This window comes from Sturnus vulgaris, chromosome 2 (genome assembly GCF_052056855.1).
Source record: "Sturnus vulgaris isolate bStuVul1 chromosome 2, bStuVul1.hap1, whole genome shotgun sequence".
Classification (NCBI taxonomy): Eukaryota; Metazoa; Chordata; class Aves; order Passeriformes; family Sturnidae; genus Sturnus; species Sturnus vulgaris.
The window spans coordinates 58753378-58777124 of NC_142244.1; the positions used below are offsets into that span (position 1 = coordinate 58753378).

The following is a 23747-nucleotide window of genomic DNA, read 5'->3' on the forward strand; positions in this document are numbered from 1 at the left end:
TGCCTAAAATTCCCTTCTTTCAGGTGTGCCAGTTCTCAATTCTAGCATCTTTCAATTTCACTGATTATCCCTCAGGACACTCAGTTTGCCTGCAATAGAACTGAGCACAAGGTACACAACAATTATTTGGAGAAAGAGTCAAAGTGTGTAGGAAGAGACATTCCTCTCTCCTTTCTGCTCTGCCAGAATATTGCAGCATGAGACTATCAACATTTTAATGAGACCAGAAAACTTCCTTGCTCACATTTATGCCTAAATCTCACTGGAGTGAGTGGGTGTAAACACCTGGGACAGCATGTCTCTTCCCTGGGACACTCTAGCATCACTGTCAACATTTTAAAATGAAACAAGAAATACTGGCAAAACTAATAGGAACCTGGCAAAATTGTTATCTGAAGCTACACAAACCACTGCAGAATAAATGAACATTTATATAACCAAGAGCACCCAAGAATACTTACTGCAAGGTAACACTGAAATGATCACGGCATGAGCTCATAGTTTTACTTTACAATTACCATTCTATAACACCCAGCTCCTGTATAGTTTTTTTGCAAGTATTCCCTTCAGTGTCTCTCTATCTCCAAAGCAAACCATCTCCAAAACAAAACAACACCAAACCTCTATTTCTCTTGTGTACCTTCCTCATTTGGCAACAGACCAACAGCCAGTCTGGAGCTCCAGTGCACACTCTGGTTCAGGAGAGCAAACTGTCTGGCCATCTGGTGTCTCTAACACAGTCTTTCATCCACCCCTGGCCTTCACTAGCTTATTGCTCACCTACTTCAATTCACCAACTTCGCCTTCTTCAATTTCCATCATTTTCTAATTATTACTACTTTTACATCTTTTGGATCACTAGGTCCTTGTCATATTTTGCTGAGTATTGGACAACCTACACAAAGACCATAGCACTAATCTATTTTCACAAAAAACTGCTGACACATCCCATTCTCAAAAAAAAGAAAGAACTGTTTGATGTTACAACAGACATTTCAGTACAGCTCCACTTCCCACTTACTGATTCACCTTACCCTTTTCATTAACTGGGTTGTGAGGTTCTGTAGTGTATTCACAGTGTATGTCTTGATAAGGTGCATAGCTTTAGAAAGGCATTGTTTAAACTTTGTCAAATATACAGGATAGTCTTTAAAATTTGGCTGAAAGAAAGAAAATAAATCCATTTTAAATAGAAATAGTGAGAGTCAAAAATTTATCAAAACTTAAAATACTAATAAAACTAGCTAGCTTGTACAAACTAAAAGTAGTATTTTACAAAAATTAAGCAGAATAATAAGTATATTCAATAAAAATTTCTTAAGTTTATAAAACACCATCCTTAACTTCTTCCTGTATTTGGCAGAGAAAACTTTTTATAGGAGAAAAAAAACCATTAAAAAAGTATGAACATATAGTTGTGACTATTTAACTAAAATTAATACAGAATGACTTACATGTGATGAAATATATGCAATACAATCATCAAGCTTAGCCAGCATGGGAATGAATCCTTCACTGTTCACAGACAGCGTAGGGGAATTCAGTTTCTTTGGAAAACAAGACAAGGCATCATTGTAAGGAACCTAAGTACATTATTGGTGGTGACTAAGTTCAAAAGATCGATACACTTTCATTTTCTAAGACTATTAACGATGACACAATACTTACAGTGTTGATGTTTTCCAGTTCATTAAAGTAAGAAAGTTTCTGCTGGATGTTTTCAGCCAGGTCAACAAGTTCTGACTATTAAAGAAACAATAAATGAAAGAAAATAATCAACCAACCAAGTAGCTTAAATATATATATATATATATATACACATACGTATATAAAATTATTAAGCTTCCCTTTCAGCTCTCAGCACACATCATTGTTAAATAGCTCCAAGTAACTTGAAACTAATTAAGCACAACAAAAGATGCAGAATACAACAGTGCTCTCTTGCTCTCTCTTACCAGAGAGTGACACATTATTTTCAGTAGTGTATTTAAAATAATATATACTACAGGTTTGTCAGTGTTCCACAGACAATGCCGTTACAAACAGCAATGCTGCCATCGGTATTATGGAGAATTGTAGCAATCCTGTATTTCAGGACTGGAGTCTTAAAAAGTTCTCTCTTATCCAGTCTGACTATAAAAAAATATTCACTGTTGCAGAAGTTCATCAGGAAAAACAAAACATATGGGAAATAAGGTCCCAACTTTAGGGATCAAAATACTTCTGCAAGTGATATGAATTATTAATTCCAACGCATTTGCCCTTGTCAGGCATCAGTTACAAAAGCTGCCCTCAGCTAGCTTTCTTCATTAAAGCATATACTGACATAAACTGAACGTTTTACTGCAGAGCTTGACACTCTAGCTGCAGGTGAAACACACCCAAAAAATTAGGTCCAAAGCAAATGGATGGATTGTTACGACTGCTCACATGTTTTCCCAGCCTAAGAAAAAGAAACTTTCATTTAAGATGTCTTAGCAGCTCCCAGTAATCCTTCCACTAAAGATTACCTGCTCTTTCAAAAGCTGTTCACAGGCCTCATGCAGGGTTCCTGTCTTTGTGGACACAAAAAGATACTGTTTTTGCAGTGACTCCAGGTGCTGAAGGGCACTATTCACATCATTCAAGATAGCATCACACTGCTCCTGAAAGCCAGACAAGTAATCCCTCATCTGTCTAGAAAAAAGAGAATCAACAGATAACAGAAGTAAAATTTCCCTTTCTGTATTTGCAAATCCAGCTGCCTGCAGGGACACTGCCACCATTTTTCTCTCCCTAGGAATAAGAGATCACTTGCATCACGCAAGACTGCACAATAAGCAGATGTTTCATCACCTCAGAAACAACAGAGCTGAAGGGTCTGGAATATCCACTTCATTTCCCTGACATTCCTTATAGCAAGCCTACCTAGAAAGCAGCAGCTTGCACCACAGCTGGTCTGCAGAGTGTGAATACTGTCTAAATGGGCAGCACAAACACAGTGACTTCTACAGGCAGCCAAATTCTACCTGCCTTGCTCCCAACAGGGGTGTTAATTTGGGTCTCTTCTATATAATTTTCAGTTTCCATTTAGAAATTACTTTTTTTCTCCTGAAGTAGCTGAAATTATCTAGAGGATTCAAAATTTACTGTGAGGATTGAAAGAGGCTTAAATGAAATAGATCCAGTGTCTAATGTCACCAGATTTGTCTAAGGCTCAATGCCTTAGTTATCTAAATGATAACTAAATGTTATGTCAAGCATTCAGCTTATCAAAAGCATATTAAAAATTAATTGCTCTTGGATATCAGCTAAAACTTCTGAGTTCTACTTTACAACTTACAAAGCTGCAAGTAAAACAATTCCCTGTATCCATGTTCAACAGGCAAAGAACTTATTTATTTTCCTCTGTACCTTTGGCCTCCTGCAGACAGTAGCATACTGGCCATCCTACAAACCACTGTGCATCCATGGCACACCTGAGCGCAACATTATGAACATGTTAACTGACAAAGTGTAAGCCTGCTACTCCTTTTAGGTTCTTAATGATCCGATCATGGGATCAGTATATGCCTCACCCTCAGCTTTTAAGAAAAGTCACGTCCTCAAATGTCAGAGCAAAAAAGAAAGAAACAGCCCAAAGAAATGCAGAGGAAAAACAGAAAAGGGAACACAGCAGCATCTCTTTGTGGCCAAGGGAAAGTTTGTGAAGTCTCAAAACACAATCCAGTTTCCTTAAAAGCCACCAGCAGGTCTAGCTAAACCATTCAGTTGTACTTCAGACTCCCAAGGAGAAACTGTCAAAAGTCAGTGGGAAGGGATTCTTCTGAGCCTGATGGGAAAGTCAGTTACACAAAAAACAGATGAGAACGGCAAGACTCAAAACTGGAGTTGAGCAAAGTGTCAAGGAAGGCAGGGAATGCAGATACAGAATGACAACCATAGTCACTGGTGAGCCAAATAGTGAGAACAGAAATGACCACCAGACACCTCTGCTTACAGTCTCGCCCTCAGAGGATGCAATTCCCAAGAGCAACAACAATTGAAAAATCATAGGAAAGCTCTTAGATTGCCTTTGTCTAACAGCCCTGTCTGTAAGCCAAAACTAATTTCCATCTGTCTAAATATACTGGGCAGCTCAGAAGGAAACCTGCATCCCCTTTAACTTCTCTGCCACCTGGGCAACGGCCTTTGGGAGTGAGGTGCCTTGGAAAGCTTCAGCTGCTCCAACACATTCCCCATTCCCCGCCAGCTGAATGTGAACACGTGCTAACATTTATGGACAAGATGAAGTCCTTCAAGGGTGGAACTGCTTATAGTGAAAAGAACTGAGGAAGAGCACGTACCTATACTTGGCACCTTCATCTTGATCCATCTGTGTTTGCACCTGAGCAAACCAGGAGAAGAACTAGAAGAGATTTTATGGTGTGAACAATATAGATATCACATGCAATCAATTAAAAAAAATCAAATCTATGATCTATGAAATGAAGATGAGCTTTTGTTAAAAACAGAGCTGTTTCAGAATTCAGTTATTAATCTAGGAAACAATTTCCTCACTGTGGGTCCCCTTCCAACTGAAATATTCTATTCTATCCCTTCACTGAGTTAAAATGAGACAGACTGAATTTCATCTGGCTTTATTTGCACAAGAATAAGGGTACCACATTAGACAGTGGGGATTCTTCTACTTCAAGAGCAACACCACTTTACTGAAGGGATGCCTTACTCTCACATTAGATTCATACTCCAAATGCAAAAAGTACCTGTCACTTCAGAGCTAAGATTTCAGTGATGTTTTCCCCCCTATATATCTTGAAAACAGCCCAAAAGATTTAGCAAACCCACCAAAAGCTAAGCGAGACACACAGAAACTAAGAGAATTCTCTGACTATTACTGCATCTTGGAGGTCATTCACCTACCTGCTGTGCTGTTTCAATTCTTTCATCCTCCATCCCTAGTGTTGCAAATCCCTTCAAAAGGACATCCTCCGTGGATTCTGGCACCGCAGCTGTCAGCAGAACAGGCAGCGACTGGGACGTCAGGCTGCACAAGTCCTCAATGGGGAGCTGCTCACAAAACACCACAAACTTTGGTCAGACAACTCCCTGAGAATTCGCATGTGCAGCTCAACTACAAAGCAACCCAAAGCAGTAAGATGAGAACATTTTTACAGGCATCTACTCTGGAAGAAAAAAATGCAATGGACATTTTATCTATCAATATGATAATCACAGAATCATTAAGTTTAGAAAAAAACTCTGAGATCACCGAGTCCAACCATTACACCAACAACTATAACATCCATACATTTAGAAACACTACACATTAACTGTCAGGTTTTTTGCCAGACATTCAAGAAAAATTCAATACAAGAAGACAAAGAATAACTCTGCTGAACAGGAATTATTTTTTAGCCACAATTATTTTGTTTATGCAAGAAAAACATGGAAAAAATTAGATTGAAATCAATTGTATTTAAATATGACCAGACACTATTAATTAACCAATATAGAAGAAATTAATTCAAGAAGGAAAGTACTGTTATATACACTTAACTAATATATATACTTAACTAACCCTCTTTAATTGCATGATGATGAACTGTATGTTTTCTGAGAACATCAATAATATAAAACCAGAAAACACTGCTTACCTGAAAAATTGATGTCTCTTTAGAAAACCACTCACTTAGTAAACTATTCCCTGCCTGGTAATACTAGTCCAACAAAAAAAGAACCATCAGAGTTTCAGCTATTTGAGAAAAAACAGATTGTCATACATTGCCCAACTTCCACACAACTCTCCACCCTGTCCTCCAAAACACCAGCGGGGGAGCCAGGGCTTCTCTTGTGTCTAATACCAAGGGAAATGTGAATCCATCAGAGCTTGCTGTTTCAGTACAGCTGAGACACCACTATCCCAATTACCTAAAGAACTCAATGTCTTGGCTTTGCTGTTGTCCTCACTGGCAAACAGAGAACCTGCTTTGTTGCAAAGCTGGTTTAGATCCTTAGTAACATCCTCTGATAGCAGGACATCCTTCTACAATCACTTTGGATGCCTGCCAATATTTACTTTTTGCCTACTGCTCACACAAAAAAAAAAAGAAACCAGGAAGGAGTAAATGAAAAAGGCACATTTGAGGAAAGAATTGCTTTACACTCTCCCTTTTGCAGCTCTGAGCTTTCGACACTTGCTGAGAGCAAGCTTTGTTGATTTTATGGCGCTGTATCTTGCACCACAATCCTGTTTAAATACAAACCCTCTCCTGTAAAGTGCAGTTATGAATGCAAACATTCTATTCCACCTCTCTTTGCAGACAAGGGAGTGCCCATAGTCACCTTATCAGAGTTTGGAATTTTATACAGTGGGAGACCACGTCCTCTATGGTGCTGACAAATTATGAAGCTTTTTACCACTATTCCTGGCTTTCCTCAGTCCGTCCGTAAGCCTGCAATTCGTACCAGGAAATAACGTTGGCGCCAGCAGCTATGCATTGGTAAAAATCAATTTAAGAGGACCACAAAAATGAGCTCCACGAGTAAAGTTCCCAACTTCAAGAGGACAAATGCTGGTGGACTGAGGGAAGCAGCGAGGGCAGGCAGAGAAAACCCATGGATTATCAGGGGAAAGCTCCCACCGCTGCCTACAAACCCCTGCCTGCAGGGGCGGGCGGGTGGCAAGAGGCTCCGCGGGAAAGCTCCCGGAAAAGCGAGCTCTCCCGAGGGACGGGGGGACGCTGGGGACGCGGCTGTGGGCACGACCCAGAACGCAAAACGCTGCTGAGCCCCGCTAAAGTCCGGGAGCGGCCGCGGCCTCGCAGGCCCAGCCGGTCTGGGCCGTCACCCCGTCCGCCTGGCGACGTGGCACGGCGGCCGCTCCCGCCCTCCTCCCGCCCTCCGCCCCTCCGGGCCGGGCAGCGCCGCCGCCTCACCTCGGCAGGCACCGGCAGGTTCTCGGCCGCCGCCTTCAGCTCCAGCACCGAGTCGGTCTGGCGGTCGCTGAGAGGTGCGGTGGGCTGCGGGCGGCGGTCCCAGAGGCTGAGGCGGTCCCGCACGTCCCTGCCCGCGGGCGGCGGCTCCGCGGACGGCGGCTCCAGCATGCTGCCGGCGGCGGGACGGGCGGCCGGGCCGGGACGGGCCGGGAGCGGCGCCGGGAGCGCGGCGGAACGCCCGGAGCGGGGCGGCGCTTCCGGGGGAGGCTCGGAGCGGGCAGCGCCGCGTCGCGTGGCAGCGGCGTCATGGGCAGGAGCACAGAAGTGCGTCATGAGGGGCGGGCGGCCGGCAGGGAGCCCCCTGGCGGCTGGGAGGAGCGCGGGCGGAGGCGGCACCCCGACGTCCCCAGGTGTATCCATAGGATCACAGACTCGACTGGAGAAGACTCAGATCGTCGAGGCCAGCCTGTGACCGAACGTCAGCATGACAGCTAGACCATGGCACTGAATGTCACATCCAGTCATTCCTTTAACACCTCCAGGGACAGTGACTCCACTGCATCCTTCGGCAGCCCATTCCAGTTTTTTTCTGAAAAGAAATTCCCCCCATGTCCAACCTATACCTCCCCTGGTGCAGCTTGAGGATTTGTCCTCTCATCCTGTCGCTGGATTCCAGGGAGAAGAGACCGACGCCACCTGGCCACAGCCTCCTTTCAGGCAGTTTTAGAAGTGATAAGGGCCCCCCTGAGCCTCCTTTTCTCCAGGCTGCACCCCCCCAGCTCTCCCAGCCCCTCCTCATAGGATCTGTGCTCCAGACCCTTCCCTAGCTCCACTGCCCTTCCCTGGACACACTCCAGCAGCTCAATGTCCTTTCCCAGGCTGCGGGGCCCAGAACTAGACAGAGCACTTGAAATGCAGCTTCACCAGTGCTGAGTACAGGGGCACAATCCCTGCCCTGTCCTGCTGGCCACACTGTTGCTGATACAGGCCAGGATGCCATTGGCCTTCTTGGCCACCTGGGCACACTCTGGCTCAGAGTCTCAGCTGAGATCCTGAACTACTGTTTCACTGTTTTGTTGCCTTTGGGGCTTAGCAGTCAATTGCAGTCCATCTTGTCCAGCTATCCCTCCACAGATTAACTGGTGCAGAGCAGTTACTGTCACTCCAAACTAGCCGATTCCTCATTCCTCTCAGAGTTAGTCCATGACATTGACCTACCACACATGATCTCAAAAAACCCATTCTGGTTAGAAGCATGATAAACTTACTCTGTTGCTACACAAAACTAAGCTGATTGAGCAGTTTCTGTAACAGGGGGGGAAATGGTCTTGCTGTTTAAGATACCAAAAACCTGTGGTCAGTGCCTGTTATTCAGCCACAAGTCACAGGAACACAAGCTTTTAACTACAAGCAACTTTAGTATCTATGCCTTGACTAAATAACTGACAACATGGAACAGTTCAATGCCAGCAACAACTTTCCTTTGTTAAGTACCTTGAAGTATTTAGAACTGCTTTCAGTTTTGAAGTTTCAAGTCACACACTTTATATTTTAATGCTTTTAATAGGCTTGAAAATAAAGTAAAACATACACTTTGCTTACATAGCATACAAAAATATTTACAATATTTTTTTATTAAAGGACAGAAACAGTTGTAAGAGAAAACACTGCACATCAGCATACCCCTATATATAGAAAATGTTTTACCTTAGGAAAGAAAGTGCCTTGTGCATTTAAAAAAAAAAAAAAAAATCTATTTGTGAATTCAAAATTATTAATTTTAAGTGATTATAGTAATTTTGATATTGCAATGAAACTTCTTTAAGTGGAATGCATGATTCTATGAAAAATGTGTAAAAGATTAATACAAGACCACAAAAATCCAAAGCTATGGATCCTGCTTTGATGCCCTCTGTAAAAACACAGAAGATGCATCCTACAACTTCCTTCTCACATACTCCTTTTCCCCGGAATTCAACAATATCACTTAAGAAGCTTGATATAACTGTTGAGTTAATGGCCTGAAGTTTTGATATACCTTTAATCCTAAAGGTAATATTTATAAAAGCTGTGCTTGATTTCTACATCAAGTGTTTCCTTGCATGTAACAGCAACTTGAGCCTCTTTGGTATATGAAAGTGTTCACTAGTTGTGGACTTGGGTGTCTTTTAAAGAAAGAAAGCAGTCTTCATAGTAGATTCACTTTTGTAGGGGTTGGTTCTTGTCACACAGGCACCCACATGACAGAGCCTGATTGCTCAGTGTAAAACAGTCAGTAACCAATTTTCCAAGGATGGAAAGTTTCTTTGCAAGATCAGCAGATGGGCATGAACTTGTTTGAACTTCATTCCTATTCGCAATTTCCATATGAATATGTTGAAATCAAGAATTATACATTGGAAGAAAAAAACCCCAACACTTTCTTCGAGCTATGCAAAACTGTCAACTGTAGCAACCACACTTGCTAATGAAGCTGGATTATTCCCAGAAAACTATGCAGATATCTCAGGATAACATAGGAAAGCTTCAAAACCAGAAACAGATTTTATACTGCAGTAGTTATTTTGCCAACCTGAAAGCCAGCAAAAATGTCTTGTGACACTTCCAGTTAAATGGAAGCTTTAAGCTATTACAATCAAATTGTATACATTTCTGGAAGCAGGAAAAGCCCAGCTCCTTGGTTCTGCTTATCTTCCCTTACAGAAATACTTTTTTCCTTTACAGAAATATTTTTCTTTCCCTTCCTTTATGGAAATATATGGAAACACAGAAGAAAAAAAAAAACTGTTCTTTGACTCTTATAAAAGACTATGCTTTGAGACTCAGATGCATGAAGTTGCATTGCAGATCTTTACATTCAAGAACATTGAAATAGTTGACAGAAGGTATTCCACCATGTTTGGTTCGGTCTGAAAAACAGTGCACATCATCCACGCAATCACGTGCACCAACCATGGTTACAGGAGCCAGTTTGCCTTGAAATCTCTTCCAGGTTCTTCTCAGTAAGTCTTGCAGTCACCTCTTCCTTTGGCCAGCAGCTCAAGACAACTCGCACATTGCTCTAAACTCAGCCAGTACATTAACAAAATTCTGTACTCTCAGAATGTCAGGCATCCAATTTTTTCAGCTGTTCATATGTCAGAAAGAACTGGCACAGCTGATTAAGGAAAACTGTTTCCTGTTCATGCAGTGAAAACTGGTCACTTCACTGCTGAAGGTCAGCTGCATCTGTGTGCAGCTGTGTTCCACTCCTTGTTCCTTCCTATGCCATGCTGCAGGTCAGCCACTTTTTTACACAATGCTAGGTAGAACAATGAAACTTGCTTTAAGGCTGGTGATGCAAATTGCTTTCCCCATCTCTCATCCTCAGGATCTTAAACCCAGGACTGAGTAGGCAGGACAATACTTCAAAAGCCCTTTAGAGTCTTTACTCATTTAGCTTTGATGGGCTAAAGGAGGTTTGTTTATTGTAAAAAACATTTCTACCAACCCACTTCCCAGGGCTCTGATCAGCTGGCTCTTGAATCAAAGCCAAAATCGTGAGACTAAGATTGCATCAGTAACTGCCCCCAGTTTCCCTAGTTCTGGAAATAGCTCCCATTCCTAATTTACCTGGTCAACTTTGATTAAAAATAGGCTCATAACAAAGAAAATGGACAGGTATGAAATTGGAAGAACATAAAATTATTTTCCAAGATCATATTTTAGTATTGACTCTGTGTGAATCAAAAATTCAATCTGATGGGAAGCAGTTGACTAAAAATAACCTGTCAACTGCACAATTTTCCATTCATAAAACAAAGGGAATATCTGTGCTGATATGACACTTCCCATGCTGAGTAATTCTGCAAAAAGCAATACTTGCTATTGTATGGCTAACTTAGTAGTTTTGCACACCTGTGGAAAGGATACAATGATATTCCAAGGACCAAGTCTTAACCAGTTTGGCCAAAACCCTTTATACAGAGCAAAAAAACCTTCATTCTTCCACGTCTAGGAAAAAAACAAAAACAACAAAAAAACCAAACACATAACAAGAACAGATTTATTATTTTTAGTGAGAAATCCAGACAGTATCTCAGCTAACAAGACTGTGCCAGAGAAGGGGGTCGTTTAGTCCTGTAACCTTAAATTTATTGTCTGACAGGACAAAGAAATATATTTCATTAGATGGAAACTTGCAGTTCACATTTGGTAGTCCCTTGAAATCTGCTGCATGTAAACCTGTAGCTAGTATTCGGCAGTCTTGAAATATTTCAGTTTTCTTTATGGACCTCAAAGAATTTCACTGGACAATGTAACTTGGACTGTTCAGTCAACATGTGGACAGCAACAGCTTGCTATCCATTCTTCTCCATGTAAAAGGCCACTATGGTCCCACCTCATACCAGAATTCAAAATCAGAGGCTGACCTTGCCTCTGGCTGTACTAGGATTTCCATTATGCAGTAAGCAACATAGAAAACCATCTGTTCCAGAAGATCTTGTTCTTCAAAGACTGACCTAAGAAATTATAATTTCCTGTCAGCCTGACATAATATAAAGTTGAGCCAGAGAGACAGTGCTGCTGAGAGCCTTCCTCTCCTCATCCAAGCACCCAAAGGAAGTAAGGTTCTGCAGCAGACACTTTCTTCCTGGCTTTCTGTCAAGACTAGATACTTTTCACACTTGAGTGCATTACTGACAGCATAGTACTTTTAAGCACTATAGCAAAAGGCATATCTAAGTTATTAGGGAAAACAGAACAATTTTGAGCTCTACAGCAAAACCATTGCTTGGTGGCAGCAGTTTCTATTTATGATGATACATGAACTACTTACCTGTAACAAGCAATCCAAAGTGCCCTTGTAGGCTGAGTGTCCCCCATGTTGATGGCTTTTCTGATTCATCATGCGTGTTCTTACAACATCAACTGGGTTGGATGCAAGGGCTCCAGCCAATCCACAAAGAAAACTGGAACTAGTAAAAGAAGGGATTAATGAAATGAGATCTACCATACAGATGTACAAGAATTTCCCCTTCCCAGGAAACACACAATAATAAAGACTGTTTAAATGCTTTTAGTGAAAAAATTAAATCAGCTAACGGATGTGAAAAGTTACTTTTCATTTACAATTAAAACATAATTTTGAAAATTTGGTATACAGCCCTTACATACAGTGTGCTTGAAAACATGTTGGTGCCCCAGGGAACAATATTTGACTGTAAATTTCTTCTAACCTCAATTTGCACAGCTGAATGATTCAGACCACCCACAAAACAAATTTCCATATTTCAAAAGAAAGCTAGATCCAAATGCTAAATAAAGTTAGCTTCCACGCTACCATTTGAGATGCTATTACACTAAAAATTATAAACACATCAGAAGTATATTTACATCTAGAGAGATGATAAAAAAAAAAAAATCAAGATACTCATCTCCCCTGTAGCAAGAACTAACCAATCATGAGCTATACAACCAGTTACAGAAACTTACAGGAAGTGAGTATATACTGTATCTCCCATATAGCCAGACATAATTATGTGCTTCTTGGTAAGGTCATACACTGGCAGCTCCACTCCAACAACAATAGCAGCTCTCTGTGCTGTCAGTGATACCCCCTGGCAAGAGAAAGGATATAGATGATGTTTAAAGTCAACCTTTGTGCACTGTTAGGAGAGCCAAGCTCTTATAATACAAAGCAAAACACCACAGATATTTTAAGAACGTTGCAAATTCCAAAAGGCTAATTAGTAGAAGTCTTAGATGTACATGCTCCAAAAAACACAAATTTGAAATAACAGCTACATCTCTTCTCCACACAGAAAGAAAATAACTTGAAGGATCTGAAGTTGCCAATCTCTGCTTAACGTCTAAATTCTTGCATCAACAGTCAGCTAAAACCTCAAAACCAGTGTTTCTTCGCTGCTAGCTGAAAAACTGACAAAGTAAGGAGGATGAACATAAAACTGGAGATCAAGAAACTTCGTGAGAAAAGCACACTAATAGAAAACCATTCCTATTGTGCAGCTGTTTCAAAACAATTGTCCATTTTGGCTCTTCAGTTGTTATACAATCATTGACTATAATTGGCTTAAGAGACAACCTGTAAGACTGAATATGAGAATTCCTGAGCTAGAGGGGATGCTCAGTCTTTCCTTCCAAATGTTCTTTAGCATGTTTTAAGAAAGACAGAGCATACAGATTGAGAGGTGCAAAGGGTTGTTGAACTACTCCTAGAGCCAGTCACCCTAATTGAATCCTACATTTGTCTTCCCTCTCCTAAGTGGCAGCTAATCCTCACACACAAGGCTAGCCACAATCCTTCACCAAAAAGCACTGAGACACCAGCAGTGAAGCAGTAAGGACAAATGGCAGACATTACATCCTCCATATTTCAGCTGAAAACACTGTAGGAATACATGATATTCAATTGAGAAAAGAAGTGTAGTTGAAATTTAAGATGTTAAAAAAAACTTGCCTTCCATAATCCTTTAGCACCTTCCTTTTGGTAGATCTCTATGAAGTTGCCCATCATTCCTCCTTGAATCATTCTACCTTGAGCTTGCATTCTAATCTGAGATTCATTCGAAGATACAATTAAAAGATAAATACAACAAATAAAATAATGAAAGTAGATTAAACTATTAAGTTACAATTGCAAGTAGTAAAGTCAATTTCTCTTTGAGTATAAAAGCAAGAGCTGACATTAACATAACTATAGCTCGATCGTTTGCCTTAACTATCCAAATGCAGCTGCTAATTTTGAACAAGTATGTGGTAGAATTCTTAGCTGCATTAAGTCACTTCTATTTTTGTATGGGTACACCGCTCCATTTAGATAAGACTGGCAGATGGGCTCTGCAGGATGTCCTTTACAGTGTTCTGACAGGAACATGTTGAAATGAAAAGTTAAAAAGATTAATGTTTCAGCCACTGAGAACCATGGCCTTCAACTCTGTCGATTTGTAAGAACATCCTTAGGAACCTGCCAAGGTAACTTCCAAGTACAAGCTGGCAACAAGTGACTTGGTAGTGAACATAATTTTAGGAAGTAACTAATTGAAGCCACACTTGAAATACAAGCTTATGTTTGAAATGCCACTACATAACCACACTAGCACTATGAAGGATTAAGCTTTTTAGTAGTTTCAGAAGAACATAGAGAGTTTTCTTGACTTCCTTTTCATTAGGAGCAGCTGTGCAAGTCATAAGCTCCAGTTTTATAAGATAAATACCATCAACCCTTTCAAGTAACTGACTATGATTAAGCTAATATATTCTTAAAGAGGTGATTGTTTCACTAATTCACTTTAAATGACTGATGCTGGAATGCCATTTCCGTGGAACATGGGTTTGTAGAGCCTCTACATTGTTAAGGAATCATACAGTACAAGTAGCATTCACTGGAACTCTTGCCTCTGAATCGATCTTCACCTATTTTGAGCTCTAGAAATATCCAAGTGTAACAGTGTTACCAAGAAGTACAGACAAAATATGCACTGTGGCTTCCACACAAACACTATAGCATCAAAGCTATTCGCCCCCCACACTCAGAAAAATGTGGATCTAACTACCTCCCCAGCCTTCACCTTCCTCATGCATACTTCCAAATGTTTACTATGGACCAAAAGAAGGTTCCAAGAATTCATGATATTACTGATTTTTAGAAGTTAGGAGATGAGAATAAATAGGGTTACAAAACAAATCCTGTATTCATCAGGAGACTCTGTTTTTACTTCAGGAGAGAACAAAAATTCAAGACAAGCTCTATATAATTACCTTTAAGACGTCTGTAGGGTTGGCGATAGATGATGAGATTACTCCCGAAAGAACACCACACAGAACATTCATCATGAGAGTTTCATCTATTTCACAAAAAGAGTTCAGCTGCAGATTCACAAAGCTTAAGACACATTAGAACAGGATGATGCCTCCCCTCATTTAACCAGAGACTGCCAGTTATAGAAGCCATAAATCCTGCTCTGACGAGTTACCCTTGCTGACTAACTTTGTTGTAACTGGTATAAGGAACATCTTCTCAGTAGGCTTGTTCAAATGCTACAGTAAAATATCAAACAGAAACAAATCAGCTTCAAGCAAATCAGTCCTTAATTAAATAGAAAATAACCACTCACCTTCTGGATGCTCAACAAACATTCTTTTTAAGCTCTGGTAAGTCCCTATTTTTATAGTTCCATATGAAGCTTGTCGGAGCATTGCAGGTGCAATCCTGTAAAAACAAGCAGCAATAGTGTTTACACTCAAGATTTCAAACTCATCAGAAAATTCTTCCTAGTGCAGAGATATCTAACACAAAAAGGTTTGTTCATTTAAATCAACAATTTAAACTCACTATAAACAAAACAAGCTTTGGAACTGTTTAGGTTTTGGTTTTTGGTTTTTTTTTTTTTTTAATAGAGCCTGCAAGAACATGAATGAACTGTGAAGGGACTATTATTATTAGACCATGCTTCAGCTTGTAATCTATAAAATAGCTGGCAGTCATGCCTGAAATGCAGTTCCCACACCATCCTGCACGTTTTGAAGAAAAGCATGCTCATCTACAGACAAAGGTAAATTCAATTTTAATTCTGAGAGATGGAACAACCATAGCAGCACTGTAGAGAATAACCTTATTCTTAGCTATTTTGTTTCATGTTGTTTGCTTCATGGTTTTGTTGTTTGAGTTTTTTAATCAAATATTAAATGCTATGGCAGTGTGCAGCACTAGAAGTATCTAAGATGGGTCTTCCAACTTCCAGATTAAGGCTAGGCAAATACTTTGTAATCCTGAAACCCCAAAATTCACATACAATAGGCTTATACTGATATCAATAGACTGTTCATAAGCCATTGCTGCAACTCAGTTAATCTTACCCAGAGTATAAGGCTTTCAATCCTTCTTCTCTGCATATTCTGACCAGTGCATGCAACATTCCACGGTAGCGGATTTCTTTGTATTTGGCATCGTTAACTTGACCTTGAACCTGGAGACGTGTTTTGGTCAGATCAATGGGGAAAGTACCTTAAAGGAAAACCAATGAGAAAATTAATGAAGTGCCTACCTAACAAAAGACAACAGAGAACATCGTACAAGAAACAGCACCATTTATTGTATATTATAATATATTAAAGTATTCTCATGGGAAAGAAGCCTTTCTTACCAAGACTTTCTTCTAAAGGATTGGCATTTTATCACCTTGTTCCTTCTAAAGGCCTACCAGAGGCCCTGCCTACCTCCTATGTTTACATTCCACATTCAGTATATTTTCAGGCAGCACAGCATTGCCTGGTTGTAGGCAGCCACACTGAACAAGACTCTACAATCCCAATCAAGCACTGCATCTGCACATGTATTCCTACCAACACCTTTGAAGAGGACATCACTGAAGGCAAATAAACTTTGTAAGACATGCTATACAGATTCTGGCCTAGTATCTGAAAATGCAATAGCAGCAGTATCTATTTCTGTTACTGCTTTCCTGTAGCCTACTGCTATGTTATGTTCAATTCATATTCTCCATGCTCCTCTTATAAATGGATTCAGAAACTGTATCCATCCAGGAAAAGGACCACCTCAACATTCCATACTCACCTAAGCACTAACAGAATCAGGATTAACTACAAGTCAAATGAGGCTTACCAGACAAGTAAAGCTTTAACCGTTTGTCTTCCTTAAAAGCTTTTGGCATTATTTGCCATATTCAGTCAAGTCAAATAATGACAGGTTTCAAACTCAAGTTTGCACAAAGCTCCTAAGTAGAAATCCTTCCCATCCCTGGAATCATTCAAAGTCAGATTGGACAAGGCTTGACCAACCTGGTCTAATTGAAGATGACCCTGCACAAAGCAGGAGGGTTGGACCAGGTGACCTTCCAACCCAAACTACTCTATGAAAACAAAATAGTAGTTTTTAAGTGTAATTTTATACAGCATCTAAATCATTAGACAGACCTCACATGCAAGCCCACCACATGCCCAACCATGTCCTGTTACAGTGAAAACCCAGATTTCCTTTATTTTCAGGTACATGAATTTCAGATACAACTTTACAAAGATGTTGCTATTTTAGGTTTGCCTTTAGAGCAGGCTTAAAACATCAGATGCACTACAGCACTTATTCTGTGTCACTCGCTATTGAATTCAAGTGTTCAAATCTAAGCAGCCCCTTACGTTCAAGAAAAGATAATTTTAACTGCAACATAGATTCTCAGTAAAGCAAAGAGAAAAATTTAAGAGCATAACTTGTCTACTGCAACAAAGCAGAAGCTGTATCCATGTATGACCACTGTCTAGGAACAGATCAAACAAACACCAAATAATAAAACTCAGAGGCAAAATATGTATAAAAAGACTCACCAGGGATGAGAGTTTACAGACACAAGTGTTCTGACATTGCAACAGAGATCAGAGCAACTCTTCAGTCAGCATAAAGCAAAAAACTAGGCTGCAGACCACCATGTATTACTCTGTCACTGGCAGCATGGAACCAAACATGTTTTTCATAGAGACAATCAATAAAGAAAATTATGTCAACAGTTAAAGCAAACGTTTACCACATTCTGCAGTGATTGATGCTAAACCTCCATAGATAAAGGGCTTCCAGTTCAGTGCTGGCATTATTGGTTCCTCTTTCTGTGAAAGAGAAAGATTTAACACTATTGTAAGTACATGTCATAAATATACATGCTAACACTTAGTAAAAACGTTGTGCCTAATCCATTTAAAATGGGCCTTTCAAACCGGAGTAAAGAGTTAAAAAAGCATGTAAGACCTTTGACAATCAGAAGAAAGACAGGAATATCTAGAAAGACATCTGGGTTCAAATCAGTGTCTGCTATGTATTTGGGCCACCACTCTCTTCCCCATGAAAGGTTAAAGCATTTTGTCTCCCAGGCACAATGTTAAGGAGCACTGCAGTGAATAGCCTCCAAGGATTTTTACCAAGCTGAACTAGTTCGACTACATCCTGTGGTCATTACAAAACTTCCTTTTTTTCTAGTTACCAACATTTCACTTGAACCAAGCTGGTGCACTTGGACAGAAAGTAAGGGTGCATACACCATTTTGCTTCTATTCAGACCTATTTCTGCTACCAGTGGTCACAATATTCATTCTTGTGAATGTTACATGAAAATTGTGTCAACTAAGTGAATCTGACAAAGTTACTAGAATTCATAATTAACTATACAATATGCTTTTCAAGATCTTAAAGTAATCCAATTATATTAGAAAGCAGATAAGAACTTCAAAATCAAACTAGTCCAGCCAATACAAGATAGCCCTTCCCATAACCAAGCATGTGTCTCAACATCTTATTTTTCCCCCTTCCTCAAAACAGAAATACTTTTCATTCCCTATTTTCTGTAGTATCCCCCAAGCACTGAATTCTACAGGTATTTTTGCCAATTAATTTTATGGGAATATTGTACTTGAAAGTACTTCCCTTGGCACTTACAATCCCTGTTATTCTCCCCTGCTTAATCACCCATAGTGCCTTAACTAGAAAATGTCACAAATACACCAGTTACTTAGCCCTGCCTTTTGTACAGCTGAACCTTCTTTAGTCACTTCCTCTAGAAATGCCAATAACCCAGCACCTAAATGAATTTTCAGAGGTGCAGACACTCAGCAGGTCTGAACAGTTTCTGCTGCTCTAGTTTTCCTTTTATCATCTTTAGTTCGTTATGAGTTACCTGGTCTTCTGACACATGAGGAAAAGAAAGAAGCTCAAATCACAATTTCACATACTCAACACCTACATGCACAGAAATCCATCTTACTCTTTTGACTGCTGCAAAAAACACCACTGATGGGGAAAAAAACAAAACAAAAACCAAAGAAAAGGCAACTAAGGTCACCTCACAATACTGCTAGAAAAAGTGCAGTACAGAGGTCTGGACACATGGGCTTAGCCCATGCCAGCTTTTCAATATGAAGGAGGCAGAGCCACACGGATACGACTCTGTATCACAGGGAGGGCAGTTCTAGCTCCATGTTCCTCATAATTCTGTTCTGCCATGATTAATGGCAGATCATTTAATTAACAGAGACAAAGCCAAGCATAGTGTGCACACTATCTGCTACATACCTGATCTTTACTACTCCAAAACTTATCAGAACTGATAGTTAAGCCCCTCTAGCATATTAAAACAAGTTTTCATCTATAACAAATACTGTAACACTAATAAAACTAATAGATCCTTTTTCTGTTTGTTTCATATTACACTCTGCCGAGGCAATGAAGGCTACTCACTTTTTCTATGTAATTCTGGTCAAAAAAAGTTTTCAATTTGCACACAGATTTACAAGTATTAGTTGAAGCTACAAAATATAAAAAGGATACTCTAATGCAAAAACTTTAAAACTCTTCCTTTGACAGATCCCGAAGTGAAGGTCAAGGTCTGTACATCTGAAAAGGCTTTCAAGTCTCATCTCCTGCCAGTATGCTAAACTAACCATATGAATCGTTCAGCTTCTAACCTCCAGCCCCCTTCTTCTAGATTTCCATACTTTAGGAAGAAGTATGAAGAAGAAGAAAAAATAGAGCAAAGAGGGAGAGTTTTTCTCAGAAAAAAAAAAAAAAATTTAAAAAGACACACCAGCCAGTAATTCCGCCCCATGACCTCAGGTGTCTCATTTCCTGCTTATGTTCCAAATTCTTGGTTTGCTTCTTAGTCAGAACTTCTTCCCTATATCAATAAAAATAGTAAGTGTTTCCTCAGAAGAATTCTGCATCAGCTGAGCAGGCGGCAAACTAGTTAAAAAGAAAGTCCAGACATCGTTAAAGAAAAAATTAAGGTCTTCACTTTTACTAGAAAGATACTGTCTTTACAAAACATACATTGCCATACCCTGCACATCAATGATGACAGAGTGGATACTCGATCCTAAGGACATTAGGTTGAATTAAAAGAACAAATCACTTGATTTGCTCGATATTTCCCCGACGGGGAACAGGCTTGAAAAGTCACACATCGAATTACATATTAGCTGAAAACATCGCTAGAGTATTAAGCACACAGCACACTCGAGCTTATAGTAGTTTTAACTAATTAAAACAGATTCGGGTCTATGAACGCAGCAACTGTATAAACTACACACGAAAAATTATCTCCCGCCCTCCAGGACTTGAGGGCGGCAGCAGCAGCAGCAGCCAGCCCCACTCACCGCCGAGCCCTGCCCGAGCGCCCAGTCCCGCCGCGCCGATCCCGCCGATCCCAAATCCCAGCGCCGCTCCCCGCGGCGGCTTTTGGGGAGCGGGGGGCTCCGCCCCGAGGCGGGCTGGCCCGAGGGGCCGAGCCAGGAGCGGGTGTGGAAGGGGTGGGTGCAAAGCCGCAGTTGGTTTGAAGGGCCCGTCGAGCCGGTGTCGTTATCCGGGGCAAAGATTAACCACGCTGACCTTGCAGTCAGAGGTGTCCCCTCGCCGCTGGCCTTGGGAGGCTGCTGGGCTGGCGGGGCAGGCTGGCATTTTCCATTAGCATTCCTGAACCAGGAGAATGGAGCGGCTGTGTCCGTGTTTCAGCTCTCCCCGGTTAACGAGCAGGTCACTCGTCCCGCACGATTTCTCCTCGTCATTCTCTATAAAGACACTGATTTTGCCCTTCTGTTTATCATCCTAATGGGCGCCTGTGCTGCCAGCGACACCGCAGCAGTGCCCGGGCTGAGCTTTCCTGAGGCGGCACAGGAACTTTTATCCACCTGCTGTGTGGAGGAACAGAAAGGGGCAGGGTGGGCTCAAATAGTTACTTTGCTCTTTAAAACACCCTCTTCAGTATTTTTGGCAGAACGATGACACGGGTGATTCAGTAGTCATAGTGGCGTTACACAGTTCTGTGCCGTTCTAACTATGTTCCTTTGCATTACCGGGGCAGAAATTACGGATTCAGTATAAATGCTTTACATTGCTTTGTTAACGCGCATCCAGTGCCTGTCCAGAAGGAAAGGGAGTATCCAAAAGGGCACGACTCAGCCGCTGTACAAGTGGCAGCGAGTAGTGCGTGAAGACTGGATGAGAACCAGAACTAGTCTGCTCCAGAGCCCAGGGCTCCTTGTGAAATAGTTGGAATCAGCTCTTTTGCTGCCCCTAAAGGCAGAGCGTTCTGGCAACTCGGTGCTTTCTGTTTGTGTCTGAAGAGCTGCCAGGAGTGCTTGTAAGGACCTACCCTCACGGTGCAGCCCTGCTGCCGCTGTCAGTCCGCTGCCCTGCAGGCGGATGCCATGCCTTACTCCGGAAAGGGCAAAATATCCTGCGGGACTGCTCCCCGCGCCAATCTCAGGGCAAGGCTGGAGGCTGAGAACCTTTATTTGAGCTTACTGGCTGGTGGAGAAAAGGGGGTAACAGCCGCTCAGCCCTCATTAAGAAGCTGTGTGTGGCTTTGTATGCAATCCTCGATAAAGCATAAGGAATCCAAAATTTGGGTTCCAGTATGCCGTAAGTGCTTCATACAATGAAAATAGTTCTCTAAAGCAATCCAAGTCTGTTACAGACTTCCCACAAATTTTACATTTCAGTTATTAAAGAATGAGTAGCCTACAGAGCTCATGCTATAATCACAGCGTTGCAAAGTTGTCTTTGCAAGTGGGCCTCACAGAACACAGCTACAAACTCTCACCTCAGAACTGGTATTCACATTCTAACCCCCTCTTGGAACTCCTAGTAACTGGATAGTACTTTACAAGTTTTATATCTACAGTAAGTAGTAGTATGGTCTTACTTGACATAAACTTTGAATGGCTCCTTTCTTTTTGCACAGAGACTATTTGGACTGATTCTAACATTGAGTGACTTTGCACTTTGGTGCAGCTGCTTCGGTTTTCTGACTTCTCAAATTTCTGCTTCCTTTTAAGAAGGACTTTAGTTCCACTCTGATCTTGAGTTGGGCAGCTCCTTTTGCAGGCAGATGGGGGTTTTTTTTACCTATCATGAAAATCAGTTCCTGCTCACATGTTATATCTTGCACCCAATCACATTTCTTAAGTACCTAGTTGCTTATTCTCAACTGTGTACTTCTGAATACAGAAGAATTCAGGTTGACTTTTGTTACCACTAGTGACTTTTGCATGGGTCCTCTGAATAACATCTTCTATTGCATTCTCAACCCAATTCATACTACATGAGGTATGTAATGCTTTTGTCAACAGACAGTGGATTACTTTTGGCAAGCTGCCTTGAGCCTTGCATCTGCGTCACATCAGCATTGACTTAGGTGCTCAGCATCTTTCCACATGTGCTACTGATTACACAGTCTTACAACAGCTTTATCCAAGCACCAGTTTTTTCCCAATGGGCTGTTTAGGGCTACAGTTTAATTAATTAATTCCCAGATCCCTAAACTTACTGCTCTTAAATTTCCTCACACAGTTTTTGTTTCTTTTTTTAAGCAAAAGAATACAGCCCTACAACAGGGAGCTCTGCTTTTTGTGCATTCATTCCTGTTACGCTATTTTCACTGATGCTTAAAATGGAAAATCATTTCACTTCTGGTCTCTACAGTGAAGACAGTTTTGCCAAATCTCCTACTGCTTAAATGAATGGTTAGTGGAGAGACATGGGTGGTTACAAGTATTGTTCAAACTGCCTTGTGGTTTTATTGCTAACTGTAACCCTGGAGAGTTACCTTTTTCCCTTGGAAACGTCCATGATTATTAGTTACATAATTGATTTGCAGTTTTCGTGTTCCTTTGGCTGTGTGCTGAAAGCAAGTCTAGGACATGGGAGTCAAGTACTCCCTGCCCTGCCACAGCCTCCTCACCTTCAGTTGTTTGCACTTTCTCTCTGAAGAGCATTTCATCTGACCCTCGGTCATACAGCAGATGACTTCATTAGAAAAACAGACACTCTGTAAAATTGGCATTTGTAAAAATGCAAGGCACAATAGATAGTACTTCCATTGTGTTTGCCAGGGGCAAAGCCTCAGCCTGGGACACCACATCCAGCTATGTGTGGTGCATTTCAGGAGGGCTGTAGAGAAGAGTTAGGAAAATAAGCCTAGGAATGCAAAACACAATCTGTAAGGGAACATTGAAAGGAATAGTCTTTAAAAAAGATTAGGATAACATAATCTTCAAGACTGAAAGTTATCCATAAAGAGGAACTTAATTGACTGTTCTCTCCCACTTGTATTAGACATAGAACAGACTTTCTAATGGTGTGGACAGAGCTAGATGAGACTGACTGTGGAGTTTGCAGTACCTTCATCATCACAAACTTTTTAGAATTGTTAAACAGCTGTTTTTCAGACATAATTCAATCTGGATTACCCAGCCCAAGCACTGGGATGGACTCTCAAGGATCTTTCCAGTCCTTTTTTTCTGTAATTATTCAATGACAGCTAACTGCACATGTCATATACAATGACAAGACAACTGAAGTTTCTAACTTAGTAACAGAAGCTACTGTGCAGAGGTCAAGGAGAAAGGAAAGTGAAATCAGGAGTAACAGTAAATGTTATTTTGTAGTCTTTTTTGTAATAAATATTTTTTTTATAGTATGTTTTGGGCTCTGCTATTGGCAGGAGCCAAAGGTCTTTACTGTGTCATTGTTTTGTGGATATAAAAGGGTCATGCTGTTTGTTTTTAGTGGGTAAAGGGTGAAGGAACGGAGGGCAGTTCCATGCTTTGAGGTTGAAGGAACTTAGGACAGTCCCAGGCTTTGAGTGGATGAGAGTCACACAGCATAAGGTCCCTGCAAAGGCAGTTCTAGTAAATGTAAAATTGTAAACCAAACAAAATTTTCTGAAAGTGTTGCAATCTTGCAGCAGGTCCTGGGAAATCGATTTGTTTTCTTTTCTGAGACTCCATACAGAGGTAATAACTCCTATGTACGTCACAGTGTTGTGCTTGATG

At 41.0% G+C, this 23747-nt stretch overlaps 2 protein-coding genes across 2 annotated transcripts in view; both read right to left on the reverse strand.

Moving 5' to 3' along the window:
* Positions 1-7113, reverse strand: part of COG3 (component of oligomeric golgi complex 3) — a 30915-nt gene extending 23802 nt beyond the window's left edge. The window contains exons 1-7 of the mRNA XM_014868801.2: positions 6918-7113; positions 4903-5049; positions 4326-4387; positions 2511-2676; positions 1669-1743; positions 1455-1547; positions 1035-1160 (exon numbers count right to left, since the gene is read on the reverse strand). Of these exons, the coding sequence (XP_014724287.2) occupies positions 1035-1160; positions 1455-1547; positions 1669-1743; positions 2511-2676; positions 4326-4387; positions 4903-5049; positions 6918-7085 (837 nt within the window). The 5' untranslated portion in view covers positions 7086-7113. The remainder of the gene's footprint in view (positions 1-1034; positions 1161-1454; positions 1548-1668; positions 1744-2510; positions 2677-4325; positions 4388-4902; positions 5050-6917) is intronic.
* A 1347-nt stretch (positions 7114-8460) lies between these two features.
* Positions 8461-20191, reverse strand: SLC25A30 (solute carrier family 25 member 30). Its single transcript, XM_014868798.2, has 11 exons — positions 20070-20191; positions 19502-19591; positions 17456-17534; positions 15777-15924; positions 15035-15129; positions 14679-14764; positions 13378-13473; positions 12393-12517; positions 11737-11875; positions 10830-10910; positions 8461-10065 (listed from the first exon to the last, which is right to left on the reverse strand). Exons 2-11 carry the CDS (start codon positions 19520-19522, stop codon positions 10024-10026), a joined length of 912 nt encoding a protein of 303 aa, XP_014724284.1. The 5' UTR covers positions 19523-19591; positions 20070-20191; the 3' UTR covers positions 8461-10023.
* Between the last annotated feature and the right edge of the window lie 3556 nt (positions 20192-23747).

What these genes read in the sequence shown, in the direction of transcription:
- SLC25A30 (XM_014868798.2), bottom strand. Translation starts at nt 19,522, where the DNA reads ATGGGGCGGAATTACTGGCTG. An exon ending in GTTTGTTGAGCATCCAGAAG is followed by an intron (nt 14,765 to 15,034) that starts GTGAGTGGTTAT and finishes TTTGTGAAATAG; the next exon opens with ATGAAACTCTCATGATGAAT. An exon ending in CTTTGGATTGCTTGTTACAG is followed by an intron (nt 10,911 to 11,736) that starts GTAAGTAGTTCA and finishes TTTTTTTCCTAG; the next exon opens with ACGTGGAAGAATGAAGGTTT.